The following is a 19,032-nucleotide window of genomic DNA, read 5'->3' as shown; positions in this document are numbered from 1 at the left end:
AGGAACCGATGGGTTTACAGCAGAATTTTTTAAGTTTTTCTGGAAGAAATTAGGGTCATTTATCGTAAGATCACTCAACGAGGCTTTCAGAGATGGGGAACTTTCAAATCCTCAGAAGGAAGGACTCATTACTTGTATACCTAAGGGTGATAAGTCTAGAGAATTTATTAAAAACTGGAGGCCGATATCCCTCTTAAATGTAGTCTATAAAATAGGTTCAAAGTGTATAGCTACACGTATTAAAAAAGTACTTCCATTACTGGTCGCAGATGACCAAACAGGATTTATGGCAAATAGATACATTGGGGACAATATTAGATTTATATATGACCTGATAGTATACCTCGACCACAAAAATCTACCGGGCTTATTGCTTAGTTTGGATTATGAGAAAGCGTTCAATACCATAGACTGGTCCTTTATGCACAAAGTATTAAGGACACTTGGATTTGGGACTGATATCTGTAACTGGATAAAAACATTCTACCAAAACATTAAGTCAGCGGTTATGGTTAATGGAAGACTATCAGATTGGTTCGAAATAAAACGTGGATGTAGGCAAGGGGATCCAATATCACCGTACCTATTCATACTTTGTGCTGAAGTCCTAGCAGTAATGATAAGGAAAAATGCTAGCATAAGGGGTATTAGAATAAATGAAAAAGAACACAAAATATTACAGTTTGCTGATGACACACAAATCTTTATGGAAGGCGACGAATTATCTTTTAATAACGCTTTGGTTACATTAAATAAATTCACTAGAATGTCAGGACTGCAGATAAATTTCGGAAAAACAGAAGCTATCTGGTTAGGAAATAGAAAAAATTCACCCATAAAATATTCCCCACACCTGAAGTTTCAATGGAACCCATCAGAATTTAAAATATTAGGGATATGGCTAAGCACTAAGTTAGAAACATGTTACACTCTAAACTTTAAGGAAAAATATGTTGAAACGAGGAATTTAATGAAATCTTGGCTTAAACGAGTTATTACACCAATGGGAAGAGTGGCTGTGCTAAAATCATTAATACTATCAAAATTAATTTATTTATGGATACTGCTGCCTAATCCCCCTATCCAAGATATACAAGAACTCCAAAAGCAATGTTTTAACTTTGTGTGGGATGGAAAACCTGATCGAATAAACAGGAAAGTTGCAGTGAAAACTGTCCGTAATGGTGGCTTAAATATACCCAACATTTGTCAATATATAAAAGCGCTAAAGCTAATATGGATTAAAAAGCTAAATGTCACTGAACACCAATGGAAAGATGTAGTGATAAAGATATACCCAAAACTCGTAGATATAGATAAATATGGCCCGAATGTGTACTGTGACACACAACATAAAAATAAATTTTGGAAAGATGTATTAAATGCTTATAAGGAATTCTATTATTATGTCAAGCCAGAGACATCAGAGGAGGTGATGGCAGAACCAATACACTTAAACAGTAGATTTCAGCTTGGCCAGAAGGCTATTTTCTTCAAAAACTGGGTTAGTAAGGGGGTATATAGAATTCAACATTTCTATAATGAATCTGGTGTACTTTTGTCCCTGGGTGAAATTAATGCCAAGTATGGAACAACAATAGATATAGTTACGTACATGGGCTGTGCAAAAATAATTTAAAAATTTGTTCAGTCAATGGGCATTACAGTTAGGAACAACACTGCACAAGAAACATCAAAAACTATTAAACTAATTAATTCTATAAAGAAAGGTTCCAAATATTATTACGAAATATTGACAGAAAACACAATCAGGCCCAAATGTTGTGAAAAGTGGGAAAATAAAATAGGGGCCCAATTACCCTGGAAAATAATATTTTCCAAGGTTCAAGGAATAAAAGATATTAAACTGAGATGGTTTCAGTGCAGAATTATCCACAGAATTCTAGGTACAAACTCCCTGGCAGAATATATGGGGATAGAAGTTAATAATAAATGCACTTTCTGTGGCAACGAAAGGGAGACAATTGAACATCTATTTTGGCGCTGTAAGGCAACCAAACTATTTTGGACAAGCCTAGAAAAGGCAATAAGGGAAAAATGCTCTAAAAATAATAAATTAGCACTTAACGAATCTGTAATACTATTTGGATATGAAGCAAACTGTCCAATAGATAAGACGTTAGAGAATATACTACTAGAATCAAAGTTTTTTATCTATAAATGTAAAATAGAGAAGAAACAGCCAGACTTAAGAGTTTTTATTCTGCAGTTAAATAGAAAATACAAGATTGAGGAATTTAGCGCACTTGTTAATATGAAATTGCAGGAATTTATAATAAGCTGGGCTGATTATATGAATTTTATGAGTTTATCTGAAAATATATAATTTCACGACTTTCTATTAAAAAAAACCAAACAAACAAATAAAAAAAAAATCAATGTGACTGCCTGGTGGGGGGAGAGGTAAAACAAGAAAAGTAAAATAAATATATTTAATTTGTTTCTGCATTTAGTTTTAAAAGTCCTATTTTCTCTCAACAAACAAACATCTGGGAGGTTCAGAGAAAAATAATTAAATGTTAAACAGACATTATTTCCTCCATGTTCTACCAATTATCACGTCAATTACTGTGCAACTTCTAATTGTTTATATTGATATGTTATTTATGTGGGTACTGTTTATTGATTTGTTTGCAGTCCTATGCTCCAGTGGGGGCAAACAGGACTAAGAAGTCTGTTTAGTAGTGATGCTACATATGCAAACTTTTGGAATGAAAATAAGGATTTCATGTCAAAGTTTCAGTGACTAACATTTTGTTTAAGTTATTTTTGGTGTTAACTAAGATGGGTCATTTAATATGCCAGTTCCAGAGTTTTTCTTGTGTGAATATTTTTTATATGGATATTTTCTGAGTTTGGGAAATGGTCAAATTGTGAATGAAACCTATGAGTACTGCCCAAATTTTGCCAGTTGTAATCATGTGGTTGCCACATGTTATTGGACAGTATTGGCATTATGCTTTCTTGGGGAAACATTTAATCTCTCCTACTGGTACTTCAAACGGGAGTGCTTATCTCTGTGGGCTGCTGAAAAGTTTAATACAGTTTACTCCTTTTACATGTTTCTCAGTCTCTGTCTATGCTCTTTTGTGTGTGCATGCACACCCTTCTTTTTGAATGCTGTATAGATGCACAGTGTTCACTCCTAAACACATTTTTGCAGCAATAGTAAAATTTTTAAAAAGTCTTGAAAAAATAATATCCCCGAAAGTCAGCATTTTAACAAGGTGTATAAATTCAGCATATCAGTTTTTACCTATTCCGGATTTTCTAAGAAAGAAAATACTATTGTTATGTATGAACGTTTGCTTACGTGTTCAAAAGCTTGTCTCCATCATAAATATTAACCCAGTCCCAAGGACACCATGTCCACCCTTCCAGCTGAAAAGAGGTGAAGGTCAAAGTAACGACTTCGTTTGGCACACCCTGGATCAACCAGGTGCACTCCACGTTGTTAGGGTAGATGTTAGGAAAGTTAGGGCTTGTGAAGACCCCTTGTTTCTCTGTCAGCGTTTTCGAACCGCAAGCTATGAAATGTAAAAATATGTAATTAGCATGAAAGAAGTATGTTAATTTTATAAAACAATTAAAGAATGGCTCAGTAAACCCCAAAATCACGTGTGCATGCACGCGCGCGATGACACACACGATGAAAAACATCACAAAGAAGGCAGTTAATATATAAAAGTAATGTGGATCCAATGGAATTAAAGGTTACAAAATCTTAAAAGAGTTGATGCATAAAAGTGTGGTAAGCTCTTTAGTAAATAATTTTTAAGTGCTAATGCAGGATGATCGAGCCACACCAGTAATTACACTACGCGTATATGATTTTAACAAGATGCATTCAAATGTGTACATTCTGAACATCTGATCATGTTATTTCTACCTATGGGAATACAAAATAACCAATAACTCCTTATAAGAAACCAAAGACGTTTCACCTACAAGGTGTGCCTATCTTGAAAGTTGCTCGAAAGCCTTTGTTGGTCGAGGAGCCGTCGGTAACAAACCGTATCCACATGAGGCTTTGTGAGGACGTCAAGACAGGCGGCAAATCTCCTCCACAGTAACGTGATCCGAGCAGCGGGGAGGTGTCAAAGCCGCCATCACGTACCTATAAATACAAATAATGGTTTTGGCCTAGTTTTTGGCAACCATTTGGGTACTATAAGTTTTCTATGGTTCTTTTTGCACTAGGTATATATTTTCGTAATATAGCTGAGCATAATACAAAGCCCTCACCTCCACATAATTCTTGCTGCAGCTGCCTCTGACGTCGCCAAGACTAAAGTTGGTGAACGTCAGTTCAAACACGTAGCCCTCCCTCTGTTCAATGAAGTAGGTGCATTGTTTGCGTCGAGGATAACTGTTAGGGTACGATGGGGATTGGATGATTCCTTCTGTAGTTCTGTATGTCTCCTCACAGACTATATTTTTTTTTTAAAAAGAAGGAAAAATAGAATGAAAAGGCATCTTGAAGCCGCGGAGCAATATGAGCAGGAAGAGAATGCGATTTCCTGAGATTAAGTGTCGGTTATTTTTGTGTTTGTTCTTAAACTTTGATTTACCTAGTGTGAAAATAAATTTTGACAATGCCTATGGGCTGTTTTGTTTTATCTTTAATACTTTTCTTCATTTGTGTTAGGTCCCTAATTTTTGTGAATACTTTTTTTTACAAACTTTGTTTCCAATTAATAGTAGCTTCTATCATCACGACGTGAATGAATTTCAAAGCATTGAAGGAATGTCATTTGCAAAGTAAAAATTAATTAGCATAATATATTTTCTGATCATGAGGAGGTTTTGGCAAGGATACTTAGGTTTGATCGCTTTAAAACGGGGGAAAATAATCCAGCTTTATCGTAACAGATAATTTTAGTAATTCTGGTAAAATATAAAGTATAAAAATTTACCATATATTTTAAATAAACTTATTTAAGAAAATCTGGAACCCAGAATACTCAGATTTCCAAAAAAAATATAGTGTCAGGTGGCACTGATTCTACAAGTGAAGTTTGCCAATGTTAACAAGCATCCATGATAAACATCTACCTAAGAACAACTGTGAGTTCATGTCGTACATTGATCGAATGAAGTTAATGTTTCCTGCCCCTGCTCATCATCCATCAAATAGCATTAAAACACAATTAAGCCAGTGTCTTGTGATAGCTATGAGGTATAATCAATGAATCACATTAAAGCAATAAAATGTTACCATTTTTAAATGCTCGTGTACAATTGCTTCAATTTAATTATTTGAAATTAATTTATTTCTTAATTCTTCGTAATTTCAAGAAAAAATCTAACCTGACGTCCAAGAGGCTTTGAATCCTCTATACGTCATTTCTCCATCTGTGACGAAACTGACGAACATCGTGTTGCCAGTCGACGTCACTTCCTGAGGAATAGCGTCACCACACACTCTGTCCAGGCGAGGGGAGTACACGCTGCTTCCATCTCGCATCTAAAATTAAAACAAGTACAAGTAGTCTCCAGACACAGCAGTCATCCTTGTTTAATTGCTAAGCCTGTTTTCTTTAACGATTTCTAGTATTGGATTAACAGCAAAATATACAGAAAATGTAGTTTTTGAACCACTGACTACACGATAAGGAAATAAAAAATAAGCAGATCTATCACGTATTTTCATTACCTATTGTTAATTCTGTAGGACATTTTTCAACAACAGGTTAAAAATTGAAATCCATAAGCTCCTCAACAAAACTTAACTTCATAACATTATACTGTTGAAATTAATTATTTTCTCGGATCTTCAAGTAGGAGATTGCATTATTTCACGTTTTCTTCGAAGATCAATGATGATTATAAAGACTATTTTGCACTCACCTCTAGCGAGTCAAGTTGACACGACATGGTGTCCTGAAGGTGGAAGTCCACGAAGGACAGTCTGACCCTATCTCCCGTATCCCCGGTGATGATCCAATCGCACACAGCGCTATCTGGGTAAAGGTCCGGGTATCTAGGGGAGGTTATTTCCCCGTTTGTTCCATTCAGTTGTCCCCCACAGTCTCTAAAAGCTGAATTTTATTAAAACATTGAAAGAGAAATTATTCTTAATATAACTTATTCCACGGTTGTGCCAGTCTTGGTTAAAAAATTATGAATGACTAAACAGATAAAATATCTGAATATTTGATACGGCGAAGGCATTAGCTTGTGATACAAAAGTAGATAAATGGTTTCATCTCACGCTTTAAACAGTACCGGTTCCTTTATTTTAGTGATCTGACACGTATATCCGATTAAGATGTTACTAAATAATTATTAATAAGAGGTAAAAAAACGAGGAATTTTGAAAAGTTGTTCCTTGAACCCGCCAGGTGTCTCCCCTTTTTATACGACAAACCCATGCAGTAAAGACATGGATACTATTAGGTACCCGAGACAACTTGATATGTAAGAAATGCTGGCAGATCATGGTCCGTTTGCGTCATTTGTCGACTAAATTACGAGAGTTCATTCTCCTTCCCGCCGCCATATTTGTTTTGAAAGTACTGAGAACTCCTTGTCAAAATCCTTTAAGACTCAAACCTTTACATTAAGATAGAAACTAAACAATATAAAGTATTTCAAAAGTACGAAAGTAAACACGATAATTGATTTAAGCCCAAGTCTTCTGGGGTTAATGAAAAAGTATTAACAAATACGGAGAAGTGAAAGTTTGAAGAAAAAGACGAGGAGCAAGTAGAATGAAAATTCTCAAAACAACAAAGATTGTCCCAAAATTGTCTATGTGGAGTGGGAGTCGGTGAGATATGTGCTGATGTCTTGTCTGCCAATTTTGTCAAAGGGACATGATAAAGCATGTAGAGAATATCATAAAATCACATGTAAAATACTTAAAGAAGTCAAATATTGGAACCTTTACATAATGTGAGTTTCCAAGGGCAACAATAATTCCCGAAAGACACAGATAAGACACAGCAAATCTTAGCTTTAAACCTATACAGACCACAAGAGATCAATACTTGCCTGTCAATGCTGAAGTCGATATGTATGTTGCGTTGAACCCAGTAGCATAATAGTTATAGTTGGATGTGAAGATGAGGGTCAGCTCATTGCTGGTCGACGTGATAGGCAGGGGCGATGCGTACCCACAGTATCTGTCAAAAGATGCAATGAGCATATGCTGTATATAATCAATACTATTTACTATTAAAGTTCTAAATCACAAACAGTATTATTTAACGGGCATTACAATAATTCAGAAATCCCTAAGAATATCGATGATTAACAGTGAGCTTGTCAGGCTCAGTACACTGCGTCGAGGCACACAGACTTAGACACAGGGACTGACACGTGTTCTTTCTCTCCACATAAAACAAACATCTGCCAATAGGATTCCCGTAATTAGTATTGAAAGGAGCTCTGGTCTTAAACTGACTTATTGCTTCTTCTAGTTTCCTTCTTTACTTATTTTGCTTCTTAAATATTTACTTCATATAATAGAAACAGAACATGGTATTACCCCCCTCCCCGCCGCGCGCGCACACATACACATATACACAACATAGATAATGATAAATCTCCCCTACAAGTAAGCAAATAACTTAAAGCACAAAGATAGCTATAATACACGCCTCTCAGGTCTCAGGTTCTAGGCCCTGTGGACCAAAGTCACAACACAGTGTCTTGTTTCTTTCCAAAAATTTTTTTGGTCCTTGGAGTAGAGTCCTGCGGTTATTGCAATTTCTCATTCTGTTGTGCGATACCCGGAGGAATTCTTCAACCAACGAGGGTTACTTCCCCATAACGAGGAGTATCCTTCCACCCTCAATCTTTCTCGCCGAGGGTAGTCCGCTGGGGAAAACACCTTGGCAACTGATACTTGGAGATTCCTCACGAATCTTCCGATGTGCCTACGACTGTCCCCTAACATAGTCTCCTCCTACGGCAGTTTGGAGCCAGCAGATGGTCTGACCGGGTAGAAAATCTTGTTACGAGACGATATCCTGATCCACCTCAAACGGTTTCAGTGTCTCTCGCCAACTTCCTGCACGCCTGGGTTGCAGACACTTCTTATTCCTTCCCCTAATTCCTAACTAATTCATCTGTATTAATTCTATACATACTATTTCCCTCTCGTTCACTCAACACTTATCTCGATCTCACGCACCAGTTAACTTTACCAACTACGTCTTATCGATTCACAGATTTCTTCACACATTAAATCGTTGAAAATGTCTAAAATAAAACGTAGAAGTAGAATAAAATGAGTAGCGAATAGGTTTACGAATGTTACCTTGGATAAGCAAGGAATTATTTCTTAAACGCTGACTTCTGAACTTATAAACACACGTCAGCTTCCTTCAATTGTCGTCTGCGTCTTTTATTTCGCGAGAGTGATCTCCCCTTGAACAATGTTTATTTCTACTTCCACGCTATATAACAGCATGGGCTCGCATACGCACCTAAACTGCGTTCCTCACAGAGCTAGACGCAAAGCAAACCGGACAAATATGAATGCACACTTCCGTGTGGCAAAGTTTTATAGAATTGTTTTGCTTTAAACCGTTTCCTAACTTGATTATCGTTTTAAGCTCAGAAACAACACGAGGCGTTCATAACGAGAACTGATCGCTATTAATGGTTGTTTGATAGAGCTGCTACATGCAGTAAGTGTGCACACATTCAAGTAACACTGCTAATGATACACAACTAGATATATTGATGAGAATAATTGTGACACTCTTTTACATTTTCAAGCAAACATTAAAAACTGTCGCAACTCGTCCTTTGACCGGCAGAAAATACTTGCTGGTGCCAAAAGACATTACTGACCAGCCAACTGCTTTCTCAAAAATACTATAAAGTCTGTATATTGTTTTGTATTTACTGTTCATGAGCGTTAATTGGGAATTGCCAAAGAAACTTTTACATAAATTACTGTCCGATCAACGGGGAACTGAATTATTAAGTGTATATTATTGTATGATTGCATTGCTATAGCACACTAATTTTTTTACAGGATAGATAATTTTAGTTTTACAATCCTCCTCGACCATAATAGACTAGGTGATATTATTAGTCATGTATTGAAAAATTTTCTAAAAAGAATATTTTTATATATTTTATATTTACTGGACAATAGTAACAGAATCAAAACTCCACTGGTATCTGTGTCATCGTCTGTTTACGAAAGAGATTAAAAATACTTACGTTCCAATCAAAACTGATCGTGATGAAATTCTATCGTAGACTTCCAAGACACCTCCAGACCACGACCAACAGTTACTTCCATTTACGTTTGCCAGATAGTCGCCCAAGTAAAATGACTGGAAGCTTAAAGTGATGTTTTGTCCAGGTTCTACTCGTATGGTAGTCGTACAGTTGAAATATTGAGGAAATGTCCCTGGGTAGTTAGGACTAGTGACAAAACCTTTTTCTCCCATATACAAGCTTTCACCGCACCCTGGAAACAAAAAATAATTAAATGTTAGCTTGATAGACTATAATCGATGTCGCCGCAACTGAAATTTCAACTTGTCGAGGACAGGCAACAATTCTTGATTTCTTTGCTTAAATGAACATGATGTTATATTCGTTTTATTGGTTTTTAAAGTCAACGATCTTGTGGAAAAAAAACTAATTGTAGTATTAGCCAATCTGTTTTACGCAAAGCGGGGCAATATTACCCTCCATAAACTATTCTCGCCTCTTCCCAGACAATCGCTGGAGAGGTAATGGTGAGATAACTAGTCTAAGGCGGACACATTTAATGAAATGCTCATGACTGGTGTCATTTTCTGACATGATGAGTTAAAATTGTTTCTGTTTGATCTGTCTGTGAACGTTTAATATAAACGTCTAAGTTAATTAGTATTTACTGTGATATGAACCTGACCGGAAATTTGTATTTCCTGCAATAAACAGAAAAATATTTTTACCAGCCATTGTCTGTATAAAGGAGATGTTGAAGCCACCCTTTGTTATACTGCCGTCCGTGACAAAGTGTAGGGTGGTTGGAAAGTAGGTGGTCAAGCTTTGCGTTGGTCCCCTTCCACAGAACTCTTTAGCGTCCGGAGGTATGAAGTATCCGGGGTTATAGAACGGAACTTGCACTACCTTAAAATACAGTAGGTAGGATCATCATCATCATCATCATCATCATCATCATCATCATCATCATCATCATCATCATCATCATCATCATCATCCATAACCACAAATAGAAAATTTTGCATTAGAAAAGAAAGGTTTTGTTACTCTATTCTGCCTCTTCTCGAAACTTTATAATTGTAATCACATATATTTCAGATTCCAAACAGTTTTTTCACCATGCCTTTCATAGTAATTTTTGCGAACCGAATTACCTAAAGGCTCACTTCAGTGATTTCAAGGACAGTAGTCTCAGGCATGCTGGGATTGCACACTCTACAGGAGAATTAGAGAGCAAGCCAATTTAAGTAAATAATTTATTACGGCCCGCGAAGGATGTTACAAACATCATAATGGCCCTGGGAGGGTAAAAGTTTCCTACTCCTGGACTAAGGGAGGGATATACGTAGATGAATGTGAATATGATAATACTTTATTGATCACAGAGGGCAGTTTGGGGTAGCTCGATATACAAGTACAAAACAATACCAAAAACTATTCATATCCGCCAAACAAACTCATACATTCCTGTTACAGACAGCTACATTCATTTACACACACTAACATTCAGAAGTCTAACGGCCAAAAGAACTAAGAACAGCCTCAGTCTGTTGTTCCTTCATACAGATATACAGAATCGGCGGCCTGATGGGAGATGGAAAAACAAAATCATATTATTGCTGTTGTAACTGTGTTGTCAGTTGACTGCGCACATGAGTGAAAGAAATCACCTGTGGACAGGGTGCGCACGTGCGAATGGTGAACGATGGGTGTAAGGCAAGCTACCAGTAGCAGTTATTCACCTTTAAAACACCATCACAAGGGTTTGACTTGTTGTCAACGAGGATATCTATGAGCTATCAACTCGTCAAGCTAAAGAATTCGCCAGAAACACCATGGAGTTTGCCATGGTCGATGGAGCGATCGAAGTGAAATGAATTCACAGGTGATGCATGTATCGTGATATTGTAATGGCATAGTAGTTAAAGTTCGTGTAATAATTACATTAATTTTTATGAAAATTAAGCCTACTTGTCTCACCTCCAAATAATCGTATATACAGGATCCTTTGGAATCAGGCTCTTGTAGGTCAAAGCTGTTGAAAGTGAAGGTAATGAAGTAGCCAGGCTGGTAATAAGGTGTCTGTATCATATACGAACAGTTCAAATTGTTCGGGTACCCGGTAGGAAACTTTGGTGACTTAATCCAGCCGTTCGAAGTCTGCACTATCAAGTCACATGCTAGAATGATAAAAGGTGTCCACGAGTATTGTATCATATACGACAGCACAACAACTATACTGAAGGCATGACACAAAGTTATGTCAAAAGAGTTAAAATTTCACGAAATGTGTGCACCGTGTTCAATTCTCCCTAATCTTTTGTCCTACGATTTCTCTGCAAATTATAATTTATACATATATTTAAATATTAGCTGATATAATTAATAATAATGAAGTACGAAATGCATAATAATTCCTTACTCAACCATGGCTATGTGAGGTTTATTTTAAAAGATGACACCTTAATAAAAAAACAGATTAATATTTACAAAAACAATAAAAAAACACGTATACCAAGAACAGTTATTAAGTAATTTTCTCAGAACAAAACTCAAGTAGCATTTATAAAATCTTTTAATATTTCTTGAGGATTTTGTTTCGTGTTGTAATCCTCATGGAGTTGCTACGAAGTGTTGGGTAGTGGTTTTTTTTTCATAACCTTTCTGTAACAACTCATCATTGCAGGCAGTAACGTTTAAGTTTGTTGGCTTGAAGCTTAAATTTTTTAACAAACTTAAACGTATTTAAAGGTATTTTAAATGCATTATTAATCATTGCAGGCAATAACGCTTAATTTTGTAAGAAAATATCAAGTCAACAATAGAATTTCAATGTTTGCATCTTTTCAAAGATAATTCAAAATTTGTCAATTATCTCACCTTTTCTCCACGACGCATTGAACCCTCGTCCAGTATTCTCCCAGTCAGAGACAAACCTCATCGTCAAACTGTTGTTTGTAGAATATATCGGAGCTCCACCGTAGTAGCCATAATATGTTCCACATACTCGGTAGGACGGACCTGTGTAGCCAACGGGATATGCATCTGTAAACTAAACGTAAAATAAATGAAAACAATACAGTTAGAAATAATAATAATTGATGATTGATGATTGTCTACAAAGCATGATGGCACACGACATTTCATCGGGAGCTCAGTGTACGCCATTGACCTCCACAGATCCTAAATATAATCATTGCAAATTGTAGAGGTGAAGTACATGACCTGTGACTGATAGATTGCATATGCGTGTGTGCGTGTGTGTGTTGTACAAGAACTAATAAGGCTACAAGGACTAATAATTTATTAAAAAATAAAACAGAAGCTAAATTTATGGCGTTAGTGGCAATAGCTGCCGTAGTTGTTAATCGAGTGATTGGTTCATTTAGTATAGAGCACTGTATCAGGAGTTTTGAGAATAAAGTAATCCATCAATATTCTTACCAGTAAAGAATCTCCAGCACAGTAATACCCGTAATTAGAGGAACTGATGTCAAGGTCATGTATGTCAATCCTAATGTTGAACGAATCTTCCACTGTGATCCTCCACTCGCACTCTCGCAGGTTGTCGTAGTTGGCCGGGTAGTTTGGAGACGACACAACACCCTCCTTTCCAGAAATGTCCCCGCCACAATCTCTGAGAACTGAAAAAAGATATTTAACTCTTTTTAGCATTTTTGTTTTATTTTGAACGTTTATTTTTAACTTACAGAATAGGATTGAAGTTGCTCTTACATCTGCTGATGTATGTAAAGTAAAAAAAAAGTGGACCTAATTTTTACTTACATTGTTCTTTACCATAACGTCGCTATGTAAATATAAACAATAAATCTTTGGACTAGAAGGTTTCTTACTTGCAGAGTTATTAAAAGACTTGTAACGAGCTGTAAAAGAAGCCCGAGTGAAGCCAAATTCTTCATCGAGTGTCAGCACAAATACAAGGCGCCGGGTCTTTGATGTTACAGTGACCAGCGGATCATAACTGCAGGCTCTGAAGTTCAAACATTAATTGCTTTTGTTAAATATACGCAAGCACGATTAATAGTGCGCGCGAACACGCACACACACACACACTAATACTAACACTAACACTAACACTAACAAATTCTTATGCATAACAGTGGTTTAGAGACTTCTTTGCATTATTTATTTTACCAACAAAACTGACATAACCTTTCTTACCAAAACATTTATTAAAAGACATGAAATAAACCTTAGGGATAATTTTTCCATACCAGCTGGAATATTTAAGTCTACAGATGTGAGTATTGAAACTGTTCAGTTTCGTACCGGACAAGTAAACTGTCTTCCGTTTGTGATCCATCGTAAATTTCTAGATAACTGCGTGCAGAGTCGTTACATCCGGGTATTGCTGCTTCGATGTAAATTTGTGTAACTACGAGCTGAATGACTTCGCCCTCTTGAGCTTCAATAGTCCAGGCGCAGATTCCGTTCCTGTAGTATCCGTTGATGCTTGAAAATCCATTTGAGTATAGACTGATGTCGCCTTCCTCAGAAGTGTAATTTGTCCCTGAACCACATGTGGCTGTGAAAGGAAATAAAATTAATTATACAGATATGCATACTATTTAGGTCCACTAATTTGTTTTCATTTTCGCTTTTATTAGGTAAAATGTAACTACGGCTGGTGCAGAGAGAGAGAAGAATCAAGCAATAAATATGATGTAGAGAACATTAGTTTGCACAGTGGGATTGGAGCTTCTTTCCTTTATACTTATGCAAACAAAACCTTGAGTCATTCGCACTGTGTAGAACTGCAGCTGATGTATTCCTTTGGTATTTAAAGACGATTTTTACAGCAAACAATTAGCTTGATCATAGCTACCAACAGGTCACACAAAATGTTAATAGCTGCATAATTATCTCAGGAACATTTTTAAAATATCACATTAGCTTGGAAACGATAAAAATATTCTTTCTGACGTGCTGAAATACTTGTCCATTTGTCGTAAATAATTTCTGTTTTATTTATGTAAAACGCCAAGCCTTGAAAACTACCATATATATATATACACACACACAGAAGGAAATACCAGTTGATCTATGTAGTTCTTTGTAGGGAATACATACAGTTCTGTGTGGTGTTGTAAGCCATGAAAGTCGCTGACACATACAAATAAGAAGTTCCGTTGGCGATGTACTCAATGAGTATGATGTTGGATGCCTCATCGATAGCAATCTCGTTGTATCTGGATTTACTTCAATCAGACAAATAAAATGTTTAACAGATTGTTAATTACATAAGTCACTTTCTAAATATGATTTAAGTAAATTTGCTGGAAATAATTTCACATTTTCATTTTTGTAAAATGCTTGGTGATTTTATCTACGTAGTCCCTCAAAATCTGCGTAATGTATCAAGCTCTCCTAACACAGTTCCGACCACATTTTTAATAATAATTCAACATTTCTATGCATTTTATTTTAAAATGTTTCTTGATGACTAATTCAGGATTATATTGAGTGAGAGCAGTTCTCGGTATAAACAAATTATTTAGTCTGTTCAATCATTTTCAGGTTTGTCATTTCGGAGTCATTTTTGCTTTGTTTATCGAATACTTAGACTACAGGACCATAGTGTTAAGTGCTAGTTCTTGTAGGCTACATCTTATTAATTCATAAAGATTTCTATGTAACTTTCGGTAAGAATCAACCTATTAAGGTATCAGCTCTTCTTTCTAAAAGCAGAACCTCTAATTGCAACTCACACTGTGATCAAAGAACTGCGGTCTTTGGTTGTTCCTCTGTACATTTTAAACTGTTGATTGATCTGTTCGAACTCATTGTAGGAGATGTAACCTATCATCAGTATGGACAGTCCCTCGTCTGCAGTTATTGTCCATTCACATCTTCCTTGAACTGGCTCAGGTTGATAATAGTACATTTGAAATGGACTATTCTCTTGGAGACGGATGTCTGTACTTCCACATTCTGGAAAATCAAAGTAAAAAATGATGATGGTGGTGGTGGTGGTGGTGGTGGTGGTGCACTAATATAGCACTCTGTCACAGCTCTATGGGCATTCCCATAGCGCCTTACGCCTGATATACTAATAATAGTAACAAACTATAATTAAAACTACACAACTGTTCTAGTCATAGCATATTATATATATAGGTGTGTATTTTGTTTTCTTGCTTATAGTTGTGGAGATTGCTTCTTGAGGAAACTATAATGAGTTTAGGAACAATAGAAACGAAATCAGTTCAAAAACACTTGATATGATTCTTTCGACAGAAGTTCAACTGTGTTGTAGATTCATCTAACAGCGGCGAAAACTCCGGCAATATCATAAACTCTGTGTGTCTGGCATGCAGCAACTATTAGTTGCTATGCTCTCACAGATAGAGTCGGAACTTGTATAATGGACATCAAAACACACACACACACCACAAGAATTGAACACTGTTGGATAGGAAAAGTAGACATTTATCTGGAAAGGCAGTTGCTGGCAAACATTCGTCATAGAATCACAACAACAACTGTAGCAATGGGGAAGCTGAACAAGATATGGGACTGCAGGAGTGTCAGCTTTGAGGCCAAATTCAAGATTAATCAAAAAGAGAAAAACAAAATAAGAGAATTCAAAAAAGACAATTTGAAAAAATAAAGAAACAGTATTGCTATGCCAGAGAATTTTTTTTTCGGCGAGATAATGCAAACAAAATGAAAGCCCATGTGCAGATGTTTTGTTGTTTGTAGTGTTAAACAGCAGCACGTGTAAGAGACGTGGTGTTTGTGTATGTGGTGAATGCACTGTACATCTCTGACACGGTCACCACCCTGGTCGGTAACGAAGAACCTCTCCGTCAAGCGGTGACTAGTTTGGTATGTTCCTCTTCACGACATTCTACCCAAACAGTCCTCTAGGGGTGTGTGGAGGGATGACGTCTACAGGGCAAACAAAAGTGGGGGCTGAGTACATTAAAGAGTGGGCAGGCCGCAAGTTGGGAGACCTAGTGAAAGGGGCAAGGAATAGGTCTGGCGCACCTATACCAATATTGCTGCAACTCAGTTGCTGCTTACCAAACGACTGGTCACAATTAAGGGAAATAGAGAATACAAATAGTTTATTTTATTAGACATCTTAACCATTCAAAAAGATTGGTATGCAACTTATTTTACTGAAATATATAAAACACGGACAAGAGGAAGAATATTATTTAGCGTAGAAGAATATTTTACCTCCTCTGTAGTTAGACACAAAATCTTATGAAGATCATACAATTTTATCAGACATCGACAGCATATGAAAAAGAAAGTTTCTTTATTGACATGACACATGCGGCAAGTCTTATACTATAGTCAGAATTTCTTAATGAAGGTAAAACAAAAACAAGTCGCGTCAGTGCATTTCTAGTTAATATATTATGGTCTAAGTTAAAATACATGCTGTCTGTTCAGCAACACTCGAATTACTACTAGAAAATATTGCTCACACATAGATGTCACATTAATAGTGCTCCTTACGATGTAGATCTACTTTATCATCACATTATTGATGCTCGATTATGCAGTAGTTTGGAAGTCATAATTATGGCAATTTGGGGAACAAAAGGACAGTTATCTTGTTTCCGAAGTTATACAGGGATGTCTATACCCAACTGGTGTTGTCTTACCGCTGGATTCATAGTCCTAAAGCAGTGTCAAAGATATCCTGTGGTAAAGAAACAGAGTAGTGTCCGCGGACAATCTGTACGCGACTGCGGTAGCCCACTCTCCCCTGGTATACGCAGCGGCGAGTGCCCGCAAATGAAATTTCGACCAATATTTTTTAAAAAAAAATTATATTTATTTACAATTAAGACAACTATCTGTGATACTCCCATTTTAAAAAGCATTTTAAAAATATTTACGTGGTGGAAATTTTAACAAATATACTTTTTGTTTTCTTGTAGTAAAATCCACTGAAAGACTGTATCTGTGTGGAGCAAAGAATTCACAAATCGGAAAGTAGATCAAAAGTGCGACACTAACACAAAATATTTATAAAATATATACACACAAAAAGTACAAAACAGGCATATGTTTTATTACAATATACATTTGAATTTAAATCATTACTGACTGTTTTCTTATCTTTTTCGGTTGAGTACAAATCCACGCAGGGCCGCCGAGAGCCAGCCAGGGCCCCGGGACAGACGACCTCTCTGGGCCCCTTGTACTTGTAATTGTAAATTATTTTCCCAGTATATAATGTATGTTTACAATTCGAATCTCAATATCTGCACTCAAACTCAAACTCAACGTGTAATGCTTGGGTGTTCTGTACTTAGACCTTTCTTTAAAAGAAAAAGAAAAGGAGAAGAAGAAACAAAATCCACTGACCAAGGCCGGGCCCCTTTGACAGCCGCGGGCCAGGGTACACCAGACCCCCCTGCCCCCCCCCCTCTCGTCAGGCCTGAATCCACGTTGAATTGAGAAACCGGCAGCAAATGTCAATACGGCGCTTGATCAACCAAAACTTCGCCTACTTTCAAACATAACAAAATACCTGATTGGTTGACTTTTTTTTTAGCCTTTAAAGGGAAGTAATCAATAGAGGAACAAATCCTAAAGGTTCCAGTGTTGCCTCCCTTATGTATTCATTTACTCGCAGATTTACAAGCTCAGACTCTACTGTGGTTACAACAATGTGACGCCTACCTGCGGCCGGCACGTATTTTAGGGCAGCCGCGCTTTCCGCCGCTGTAGCCGTAACGCAATACAATTATCAAAACAAAATGCTTTGTATGTTGCTTGGGGAGACCACTTACTTTCGCTTGATAACTGCAGCACCTGCTCACTAAGCATTTTGTCACCAATACAGGGAGGGGTGGTTGTCCTAGGTTCAGGTGTCGTCTCGGGCAGCTGTTTTTTTTTTTTTTTTTTTCTCTCTACATGAGGCATCTGCCTGTAGGGCTGGCTGCTTTACCGTGATATAACTTTAGTTGCTGGCTCGACGTAAAACTCAAATCCACCTTCCTCCTCACTGACCTTCTACAAAGCTTACTCTACACTAATGCTCACTTACTTGGCACTTTGCTCAGACGAGCCTGGAACCCATAGCCGGCTGACGCATTTAAGCTGGAAATAAACCGAAACTGGTAGATGTCTGTCATGTCAGGAGGTGTCGAGTTGTAGCAATACCTTTGGTACTGTGAATTATTGTACACCTGAAATCAAGTTCAAACAGATCTTTAAACAAGTTCTGACATACGACTGTATGCGATACTGGTGCTATTTAACCATCTAGAAAAACATCTGTCCTCAAACATTAAATCTTTTCAGGTATGAGTTTACGTGTCTGTAGATTTTTTTTCTCATGCTAAACATTTTTCCGCACGGCAGAAAGATCAAAGTCCTTAAAACAGAACACGAAACTTAAAAGAGTCTACAAAAACATACAATGAGAGAGTGCATACACACATTCACGTACATACGACAAATACATACTTTCACACACATGTATACATACATAAAGGCACATAAAACTATCGCATAAACATAAAACACACGCAAGAATAAAAACGGAGCAGAAGGAGCTGTCTTTTAATCTTCCAACTACAGAACTACAGAATTTAGTCAGTATTGGAGATATCATGATGCAGGCTTCTTTTGATAAAACTGTTTCTGCTGCTGTAATTTTAACTTTTTCGTCCTTGATCGAAAAAGGGAAAATTAACAACTAATTAAAATATTATTTCCAGTTGGTCTTTTGTTATCACAAGAGCCTGTCAATGGAATGTAGTTGTCCAGAGCAAACGTACCTCGATGTAATCACTGTCACACGAAGTGTTCGGGAGGTTAAAAGTAGGGTGAAAAGTG

At 36.8% G+C, this 19,032-nt stretch overlaps 1 protein-coding gene across 7 annotated transcripts in view; it reads right to left on the bottom strand.

Annotated features, from left to right (window-relative positions):
• Positions 1-19,032, bottom strand: part of LOC112557056 — a 90,928-nt gene that overhangs the window by 24,912 nt on the left and 46,984 nt on the right. For 5 of the 7 annotated variants that reach the window (XM_025226658.1, XM_025226661.1, XM_025226663.1 and 2 more), the window contains exons 17-19: positions 4,267-4,451; positions 3,970-4,138; positions 3,335-3,548 (exon numbers count right to left, since the gene is read on the bottom strand). The exons of 1 other annotated variant lie outside the window; for it this stretch is intronic. In XM_025226658.1, the coding sequence (XP_025082443.1) occupies positions 3,335-3,548; positions 3,970-4,138; positions 4,267-4,451 (568 nt within the window). Of the gene's footprint in view, positions 1-3,334; positions 3,549-3,969; positions 4,139-4,266; positions 4,452-5,331; positions 5,489-5,871; positions 6,063-7,017; positions 7,149-9,204; positions 9,458-9,932; positions 10,111-11,184; positions 11,385-12,084; positions 12,257-12,648; positions 12,849-13,058; positions 13,196-13,494; positions 13,751-14,295; positions 14,424-14,933; positions 15,157-18,238; positions 18,381-18,974; positions 19,031-19,032 lie in introns of those variants that run through there. One more of the 7 variants, XM_025226664.1, reaches the window with a different exon arrangement.

Source organism: Pomacea canaliculata, linkage group LG2, assembly GCF_003073045.1.
Source record: "Pomacea canaliculata isolate SZHN2017 linkage group LG2, ASM307304v1, whole genome shotgun sequence".
In the NCBI taxonomy this organism is placed as follows: Eukaryota; Metazoa; Mollusca; class Gastropoda; order Architaenioglossa; family Ampullariidae; genus Pomacea; species Pomacea canaliculata.
This window is presented reverse-complemented; position numbering and strand designations above follow the sequence as displayed.